The sequence below is a fragment of the Acyrthosiphon pisum genome, chromosome X (genome assembly GCF_005508785.2).
Source record: "Acyrthosiphon pisum isolate AL4f chromosome X, pea_aphid_22Mar2018_4r6ur, whole genome shotgun sequence".
In the NCBI taxonomy this organism is placed as follows: Eukaryota; Metazoa; Arthropoda; class Insecta; order Hemiptera; family Aphididae; genus Acyrthosiphon; species Acyrthosiphon pisum.
The window spans coordinates 122,142,750-122,153,336 of record NC_042493.1 but is presented as its reverse complement, the minus strand read 5'-3'; the positions used below and the strand labels follow the sequence as shown (position 1 = coordinate 122,153,336).

The 10,587-nt window shown below is 26.4% G+C and overlaps 1 protein-coding gene across 1 annotated transcript in view; it reads left to right on the top strand.

The window, feature by feature from the left end:
* The window catches only part of LOC100571833, a 13,646-nt gene extending 7,408 nt beyond the window's left edge, over positions 1-6,238 (top strand). Inside the window, exons 4-14 of the mRNA XM_008181593.2 lie at positions 68-175; positions 279-383; positions 1,664-1,780; positions 1,840-2,093; positions 2,685-2,853; positions 3,274-3,418; positions 4,462-4,639; positions 4,700-4,974; positions 5,034-5,202; positions 5,297-5,635; positions 5,714-6,238. Coding sequence (XP_008179815.2) covers positions 68-175; positions 279-383; positions 1,664-1,780; positions 1,840-2,093; positions 2,685-2,853; positions 3,274-3,418; positions 4,462-4,639; positions 4,700-4,974; positions 5,034-5,202; positions 5,297-5,635; positions 5,714-6,121 — 2,267 coding nt within the window. The 3' untranslated portion in view covers positions 6,122-6,238. The remainder of the gene's footprint in view (positions 1-67; positions 176-278; positions 384-1,663; positions 1,781-1,839; positions 2,094-2,684; positions 2,854-3,273; positions 3,419-4,461; positions 4,640-4,699; positions 4,975-5,033; positions 5,203-5,296; positions 5,636-5,713) is intronic.
* The last annotated feature ends 4,349 nt before the right edge of the window (positions 6,239-10,587 follow it).

Genomic DNA, 10,587 nt, shown 5'->3' with positions numbered 1-10,587 from the left:
TCCCCTTAACTTAAAATTAAATATGTACCAATTTTAAATTTTATCAATTTTTTTTGCTTACGTTCAGTTATAAAAATGGAACTAAGTAAAGAAACAGGTGAACCTATGGAAGTAGAAGATGCATCCATTGTTAATAACAATCAGGTTAATAAAAAGATACAGTCCAGATCAAATAGTAAGTTATAAAGACTATCTGTAAACCTGCTTAATATGTTCTTATATTTTATATCATGTATATTATGTAATAATAATGTATTTTTTTTATGGTTGATTTATAGTATCATCACTAGAACCCAATGATGTTAAGAACAATTGGAGTAATAAGAGGCTTAAGAAAGAGAATTTACGCAGTGATGCCTTAGAACAAGTTCCCCCTACTTTAGGTGAGTGACCCCCAATGTATAATACATATATCGGAAAATGGACGAAATCACTCTGTAATTTTATGGAAAACAAGTAAAAATCATCCAATTCATTTGCACTAAATATAAATACACACTAAACATTAATTTCCATAGTTATTATTTTCTTTTTTTAATGTATTTCTTGTGATGCTTTAAGTCTTAATGATCTTATGTTCATTGTTGTACACTCACCCATTGTATAACACCTGAATATTTAATTTTTGTGTATTAAATAAATGTTCTCTTAGGAATTTCGATTCAACTTTATTTGATTGACTAAAACATCAATTCTAATATAATTAATTAACTATTAACTTTCCATTAGCGTTGAATGAGCGCAAACTCCTGGTCTCGTAACCTCTTTGTTTTTTTCATTAATATTTATCATATAATGAACATGAATATTAAAACCAAATCAAATTATTTATATTTTAATCCTTAAAAAAAATGTTCCTACATTTTTTCTTAATTTTTTTTTTTTTCATTAATTAACCCGTGGAAACTTAGGCTATTAGGTGGTTTTTAACTGTGGAAGAGGCTACTGTAGATTTTAAACGCATGTGTTTTAGTTTGGCAGAATTTTCAAGTGAGCACCCGTAGGTATCTGTTATGCCCAGGGGGGGGATGGCGGCCTCTCTCCAGACACCGTGACTGCCCGAAGAGAAGTGCCGCCCATGACTGGGGATCGAACCGGCGACGGTGCACATCGCCACCAATGCCTTTTATAACAATTGTATTATTATATACTAATATAGTGCTATATACATTATCTTTAAGCGAAGTAATAATCAAGTTTAACTTGTCACACAAGTCTAGGTCAAATGGTCTTGATACCACATAAAAAAAAAAAATACAATTATCTTTTTTTAAATTTTATATCATGACTGCTAAACATTAGTATTTAAAAACATAAGAATAATGTGTAACTTGAGGAAGTTTTCAAGAATATAAATTTGTTACAGCACACATTTCACTAGGTGTTGGGCTCAAAAAATTAAAAATCTGTAGGTATGCACTACATCCATAGTATTTTTGCACAATAAAGTACCAACTAATGTAAATAAATATTGAATATTAAGATGATATTTGTTTAATTTGATACCCCTTTATATATCTTAATTATAAAAGTTAATAGTAGCTATTATATTTTAGGTTCAGTATAAGTTTCATAATATTTACTGGGTTTACTTTAAATGAATAATAGTTGGTTTTAAAAAAGAAAATTTTATCAAATAGTTATTTATTTTTAACATTTTTAGAACTTACTACTCCAACATTCAACTTTACCTCTTCGAACACTAGAACAAGCCGTAGTAGGGGTAAAAAAATTAATGTTGATATCAGGGATGCTATTTATAAACTTCCATTCAAGCATGGTAAGTAAATTATATTAATGATCTATTTTTGTGTATTATTTGAGTTTAATAATTTACAGGTTGGAAACGAGAATTAGTATACAGAACATCAGGTGAATCTACTATTCTTAATCGCACAAATAGAAATGGTGATGTATACTATTATTCTCCGACTAACCAAAAACTTAGATCATTACGAGAAATTCAAGAACAATTGGACATCTTATCTGATAAAGATCTAACCATAGAAAGTTTTACATTTTTAAAACAACCAATTGGCATGAATGATCGATCTAAAGAACTTATCAGAGATGCAAATTCTAAATTATCTAAAGTAATGAAAACAATTTTTATTTATTTTTATCTATTGTAGCAAGTTATTCCATCGTCTAATAACAATTTAAAAAACACATTTAAATTTGTCAGCTTTACTTTGTATATTATTTTTTATTTCCTCCCTACTTTTTCTTTAATTCCAAAAACCCTTAAATATCGTAAACTTTAAGTATTTTGAACTGAGAAAAATTGATGTTTAATCTTAAACGGTTTTAATAGTTGGTAATCTTTAAATAAAAGAGAAGAATAGTTTGATTTATTTTTCAACCTCACACACATTTTGATATCACATTAACAATGTCTGGTTATTTCATAATATTTTTTTTTAGACTTAACAAGTAATAACTCAAAACCATTTTGTTAAAAATTAAAACCCTTACAACCTAATGTCAAGATTTATTTTACTTTTATTATGTTTTAAAATCTTTAAATTAAATTTTAAAAAGTTTTGTCAGTGCAGAGGATTTAAGTTTGAGTTTAGGATATAAGTTTGTCATCCCTAGTTTTCAATTATTATTATATAAACTTAAACATAATAAATATTACTTGGGTAATTTTCAATTTCCCTTCATACATTTTATGGTTTTAGGAAGACTCTTTTGTTGGTGTTGCTGTTAAACCTAAAAAATCTAAGACATCCCTACAGCGTCCACCATTTGATTTTGAATTGTCAGATGATGAAAACAACAAGTCTTCAAGTAAAATGAAAATTGTTTTTAAAAATACTAGGAGCTTCTCTACATTGAAATCTAAAAAAGGTAAAAGTAAATATATTTTATATACTATTTTATTATTATTTATGACTTATGAATTATGAATAGGGATTCAATTTTAATTGAGTTTATACCGTACAAAAAAATTGTTTAGCACTTAATATATATTTATAAATTATTAAATATACCTAATTTAAATAAAACTCTTGCAGTTGTAAATTGGTATACTCACATTATCTCAAATAATACTGCATCTTATTGTAATATTCTAAAATTAACACATAAGACAATCTAACTGTGAAATATTTATTTAAGATACAATTCACATTTTTAAAAATTACATACAATATAATTGTATATTTGGTGGAATTCCCTGTGTATTTATTTGTCTATCAATCTGAGAAATAATAATTTGTTTTATTGTGAAATTCAAATACAGAACTGACATTTTACATTATCACCTAGGTATTTCAGAATCAATGAATACATCTTCATCTACACCTGAATACATATCTGAAGACTGCCAAGCTACTCAATCTAGTGCATCACCAAAAGTTTCTTCTCCAAAACTTGAGAAAATTGAAATAACCAACACAATAGTTAAAAGAAGGTAACATATTGGCTTTATTTTTTATTTTTAATGCTTAAACAGTTCTTGCTTATTAATTTATTATTCGGCTTCACAAATGTAACGCAAAATTAAGGGGTTGTTATCCTTGTGCTTCCTTCATAATCCTTCCTCAATCAAACCATATACGTGAATGGATAAAAATAGGTTGTGAAGTCCTTATACAGATGCCTTGTGAGATACGGTGCCCGAATAACGATGATCCTGCCACTTTAATGTGTGCTCAATGTCTGGTCTATAATCTTCAAGCATGTGTCAATTTAAATGCTAATTTAAAAATTGTTGGTTATGAATGTATAGTAAGTGATTATTTATAGTTTTCTTTATTTTTTTAAAAGAATAAAACTTTTTCTTTTTTTTTACTTAAAACTGTCGATCTACTGTGGGACAAAGAAATAGACATGTACAGTATTTTCATACTATGGTTGTTGGTTCTACTGAACCAGAACAACTACGTGTTGAACCAATTCATAGACGATAATTTTTTTATTGATAGAACACCTATTTCTAAAACTGAAGAAACTCATTATAAAATTTATGCAAAACTAAATGGTTGATGGTAGTTTTTATGAACAGTATGTTTATGAAATGAAACAAACACAAGGACCCAGTTTGATGGCCTGTGTTATTCAATAACCTAAAAATCTGGATAAGCAAATAAATATTTTAGCTTCCCTATCTTTTGGAGGTATATAATATTGGACCAGTAGCGTTGGTCATTGGTCTCATTTGTATGAATGAGTGTATGTTAAATATTTGTTTTTTTACTACTTTAATCATTTGATTGTGTTTGTTTTCAGATTTTAGCAGAAAGTCAGCATTCCTATATTCCTTTCAACTCCTATTTGTTATTTACTAATTGTTTCATACATGTTCTGAGGTCTAATTTAGTTTGCATGTTCAAGCTAATAGTCTTTATATGTGCCCGGTCGAGAACATAAATAAATATTTATAATGCTTTCAAATACAACAAAATAATTATAAACCTAATTTTTTATTTTTTTTTTTTTAATCAAATTTTACAGGAATTCTGAAATAAATGGATCTTTAAGAGAAATTGTAACACCTTCCACATCCATGCAATCATTCAATTACATGGCTATAGCGTTGAGACATGTTTTTAAATATTTGAAAATGGATGAGCTTTTATCAGCTTCTAGAGTATGTACCGCCTGGAATATAATCGCAATGAATAAAACCTTAGTAAGTATAACCTTAAAATATTGTATAATGTATTTTTGCTTATTTATTAAATATTTTTAGTGGCAGAATGTTCGTTTAAAAAATTCTATGGTCTATGACTGGGAAAAATTTGTAGATTCAATTGATCAACAATTAACTGATACATTAGACACTAGACGTATGTTGATGCCATCTAAAGTTGAAGACTTCGAAAGTTTTTGGTTGCAATTTGCAAGGGCAATGAAAAGAGCGCAACAGTTAAAATTCATTGACTTGTATAGATGTCCTGTTACTGTTGTTGAAGATATTATTTACTCATTACCTCAAATTAAAGTACTTAGTGCTACTTCAATAAAGTAATAAAGAAAATATAATCCACTTTTTCAATAGTTTCAATAATTAATTTTATTTTTAGAAATCCAAATTTGATGAAAGAGATGAAAGATCCCAACGATTTAATGTACATAAACTTAAATTATTTGGGACAAATGACCATGCTCACAGATTTAAGACTAAAGGGCTTAACTGGAATGAAATTGACGGGATTGTCATCATTTGAAAATTTAATACATCTGAAGAGATTGGTAAGTACTACTAATTAATTGTATACATAATTAAAATATTTAAGGAAAGAAAGGTATTATATTTACTCTTATTATTTTTATGATTATTATTTAGTCATTAACCTCTTTCAAAGTATTTCCAAAAGAGATCTATAAGAGATTGAATACTATTACTGATAATATTGAGTTTTTTGAAATTGGTGATTGCGAAAGCTTAACAAAGGATTTTGCTGTGCCACTTAAAAGATTTGTCAATTTGAAAACATTGAGATTAGAAAATTGCTGTAATGAATGGGATCAATCTGCACAGGATGTTTTTACTGTCATTAGAGGTCTTGAAAAGCTCAATGTTCTGGAATTGGTAAACATAGAATTCAGTAATTGTGTCGAAGAAGAATTGGAAAAATGTGATGGTATTAAAGCTTTACTGATTATTCCTGCTTACATGAGCCAAGTATGTACTTCTTATGTATTATATTATTTTATAACATCCATTTATTAATATTAATTTAATTTTTTTTTTTTTTTTTAGTCCGCAACTACTAACCGTCACCTGATCGAATGTCTCAAGAAACTCTCCAAGACATTAACTCACTTGATTTGGGGACTAACTCATGAGTTACTCCGTGTTACTGACTTATTTATAACTCAATATCTTCAGAACCGGCATACTATTGGTTATAATTTAGAATTATCCCATACCAACAAAACAACCGACAATATACCTATACTCAGAACAAGAAGGCACCGTCAGCAACCAGACGACCAGACTACTCCAGAAAAAGAAAATCCCGAGTCAGATAATGTTGATATACTTTCAGTTCCTGATTTAGAGAAAATGTTAGAAACTATGATGCCTAATGCTAAGACCAAGATAGTTAAAGTTCCCTTTTCTGGAACAACTAGAGTTTATTTGAGTGATCATTTAAATAATCTCTAAAATAATTGTATAGTATTCATTAATTGTTTCTTTACATGAGAAACATTTTGTGATATAATTTTATTTTTTGTGACCAGGAAATTTTTTTTTTTTATTTCAAGGTGGAGATTTTAATAACAGTTTAAATTATTAGTTATAATATATATGTATTATGTTTTTCTGTATGTATAATAATAGCTGATCATTAATCACAAATTTTATCATACATTTAGTAGATTTTTAATTGTAATAATTTTACTTCATTTATAATTCATATTTTTTTTTACATTTTGTAACTAATATAAATCTATAATTTGAAAATGTAATTCTTGCTATTCATTGTATAGTAAATTAATTTTGATTCAAATCTAAATTAAAATTAGGTTCTTTTAGGAACTTTTTAATAAACAGTAATATTCTATGTACTTTTTATGAAAAATAATTCACGTCATATAGAATCATTTTTAAAACTAAAATCAATTGTCTTTAATTAAGATATGATTTGTAGTAAAAGTTAGTACATTTTTTTGTTATAAAATAAATAATTGGTTTTAAATAACTGACTATAATATATTATCTTGCTTAAATACAAGAAGAAAACTTTTCAGGTGATCTAAAAATCAATGGATATAGTCTTGATTATCTTGGGCCGTGGTCAATATTCAATACCAATGTACTATAATTATTGTACTAAGCAGTAAGAAGTGTAGAATGGTGTGAATAGGTTCACAAATTAATTTAAATATTTTGAAAATGTTATTGTGTAATTGTATATGCCGTGTGGTAATTACTAATAAACATAATAATATATACATTTTGCATTGTACATATTTCAAAAAATAAGAAAGACTGTACAAAATAAGTAATTAAGTACATTTTTTTGTTTAGCCCCCCCCCCTTTTTTCATTTCTAGATCCGCGCCTGAAAAAAGGTGGGCTACACGAAGTTGGCTCATATTTTCTTTACTTTTGTCACGTACTTAAAAATACTTATTTGTAATTTTAAAATTTAACTTGCTAATTCTTGATAATTATTTGCTCAATTTTAATATGGGTTAGATTGGTTTGAGAGAAATTGGGCCACTAAACTCCTAAACTGATGACATTTTGTCTGTGTGTTTGTGCGCGTCCCTGAATGGTTTAGATCCGGCCTGCCATGGGTTTTTTGTTGGACCGCCAAGCTAATTAATGTTTTGAAAATAATATATTTCTTATATTATTTTCATTTAGTTTTTATTATTAATTTAATAATTTAATTAAATAAAATGTATTTATTATTTTTTTCTTTTGGTGTTATTCGTAACAGTTTATAATAGCCATTTATACCTACCTATATACTAAGTACTAACACTAACTTATAATGAGGGTTCGGATTTAAAGGAAATATAATCGGTAAAAAAAGCTTTAAAATTCTCAAAAAAGGCAAAAAAAGGATTTAATTTATATAAGAAAGCAATTACAAAAAAAATTTACTAAAAAATGTAGTAGTTCGTATATTTAACTAATGTGTATAAAAAAAAATCTCTCTCATATACTTAGGTAAACTGTCTTCAGTAAAACGTTGACAATTTGGGCTTAAACTATTTTTGTACATAAAAAAATATGTAATCGGGGCGGACTGACGAACAATTTTGAATCTATAATAAGTATATACGCATTATGAACATATTTTAATTTATAGATAAGTAGCATGGTCACTTTTATAAATATTAAATTAACTAGCCATACCAAATACTTGATAAAGTATTTAGCGATATCCAAGCCCGGATTAAGAGGGGGCACGATCCCCGGGCCCATTGATTTTGAGGGCCCATCTCTATCCCCAAAGTATATTTTTTAACGCGTCCAATAGTTTAAAAAAAAAAATTATTGTAGGTAGGTATGTAAATTATTATTAATAATTATAAAATAAAATTTTATATTACGAATTATTTTTATATTACGAAAAATTACTATAAATAATGAACTATGTTTGCCAACAATTTTTTTTTTTGACCATTTTAGATTACAGATTTAACTATACTTAGGTATATAAAAAGGTAGTTATAAGAAAAATTATTGAGTTCTTGTAAATTAAGTATTTCAGTTAAAAGTATTAATGCATATATTATACTAAACTTTAGAGGACCATAGTTAATAACCTAGCGAACCAAATTTGATCATTTGGCTGTCAAAATGTTCAGAAATAAGCTTTGCCAAAATCCATCAAAAAATATAGTGGTTACCATTTGAAAAAATAAAGTCAATTTTATTATTGGTATAACACGCGTGTTTAAAAATATTATAAAAAAATTGCCTGTCAAAAATAAAGAAACAAGTCTTTTTTTGTCCTAAAGAAATTCCATATCATCGAATATTGAATAAAGTTTTCAAAATATTTTGACCCGTTTTAAGCTGTTTACGGACAATTTCAAATTTCAATTTTTTTAGTTTTTTTTTTTCTATAATTGTCAATAAAATTTTATTTTTTGGGTAAAAAGCGTGAAAATTTAATGCAAGGCTCCTGATATATTGTTACAATGCAATTAAAAAGTATTAAAAATACATAGTCACAATTTTTTTCTTTATAAGCATTTAATGTTGGAATTTTGACAAATTTAAAATTAAAAAATTATTTTGTAGTTAATTTATATATTAATGTTCAACTTTTATAGCTAAGGATTGAATATTTAAAACAAGGCTTTATGTAAATAGGTAAATAAATTACTTAATTCAGAATTATTTTTATTAATTTATTTACATAAATTACGTAACACTATGTCACTAAACTTAATTGAATTTATCATTTTATAGGATTTTTATTCTTAAAGATTGAAAGAGATGATACTTTTTGGAATGATAAAATGGCAACTCAGCTCACCACATTTTACATGGACTTTCTATTAAAACAGTTAATAAAAGATGAATTAAAGTAAAATATTTTAGTTCTAGTTATAGAGGTAAATTTATTTAAAAATGTCTACCATTGATTAAATAAAAACACCTACCTATTTAGTTTCTAGTCTTACAAAAATAGAAGTGTAGGTAACAAGTTATGATAGTTTATAATAGATAGGTTATATATCGTCAGACTAATTCGTAAAAGTTCTAACTCCAAAAATGCATTTTTTTTTTATGACTATTTCAAATAAAATGTATGATAACGCATCGTTTAATAGCATGCTGACTCAAAAATAATAGTTTATTTTACTATTAAATAATTAAATAATATTAATTATGTATTAATTATTATATTTTAATAAAATTGTAAAAAAATTACACCGTAAAAGTCCTATATCCAATTTTTTTTTTTTTTTATGAAGAAATAGTTCTAAGTCCTGTTACAAGAGTGTAACTGATTTTTTGGGGTTTTTTGTTAAAAATAATATTAACAAACCCATCAAATACATTTATTTTAAGTATTCTTATTTTTGAATCAATAACACGTTTTTTGTCCCTCCTGAAAAATAGACAATATGGAGATAGAACTTCTACGAATTAGTCTGACGATATAGGTAATATAATAATCAAATATATAAAATAAATAATAATGAATAAAATATTTTTTATATTATTTTTTACAATAAATATTTATTATACCAGTAAGTTACTATATTGTATTTTATCAGTTATGTAAAATATATCTAAAAATAATCATTTTGTATCCGTAGTAGTATGGAATCACACAATCATTAATCAGTGGATGACTAATCGTAATAATAGGTATGTTTAAATTGTAAATTTATAAAAAACCGGTGCCAGCAGTGCCATATTTATGCAAGGACAAAATATGTGATTGTACCTATACCTTTTTATCATATTTTGGGAAAAAAAAATAGATTTGGATTTTAGTTGGATATTTTGGTGGGTTATAAAGTATGAGTTTTCCGGCTGTAGCCATAAGCGCAAAAAAAATTACCTTTTTAATAACCCGCGCAAATTAATTTTATAAAGAAAATGTATCTTATTAAAATCATATAGTTATTAATACTATGCTATTCGTGATTATAAAATGAATTTAAAACATTTACCGTACATCGTCAAGATATATCTCCATTACCCGCTGTGGTCTGTACTTAAAGTTATTATACAGAATGCACCGGATACCTTTATTTGTATATGTTAATGTAAATGAAATTTTAATATTTAATACCTAGTTGAGTAAACCATAGTCGTGCGCAGGGGGGATGCCGGGTATGCCATGGCATCCCCTGCAAGGTTATTATAACCCGTTTTTAGTTGTAAATGTTTTGATTATAAATTAGAATCATGAACCTACCGTATCTTAGTTCAATAATTTAAATATTTTGAATATTTTTTTATATTATTTTCTTATAATAAAATATTTGGAGTCAAATATTAATTTGATTTCATAATTATATTTTTATAATCATCACAGGTACCTAAAAATAATAAAACAGATTGCTAACTCATGATAATATAATTGAAATCAAAATCCACCATTTTCATGAGAATTACGGGTTTGCCACCAGATCATTCAAGCTCCTG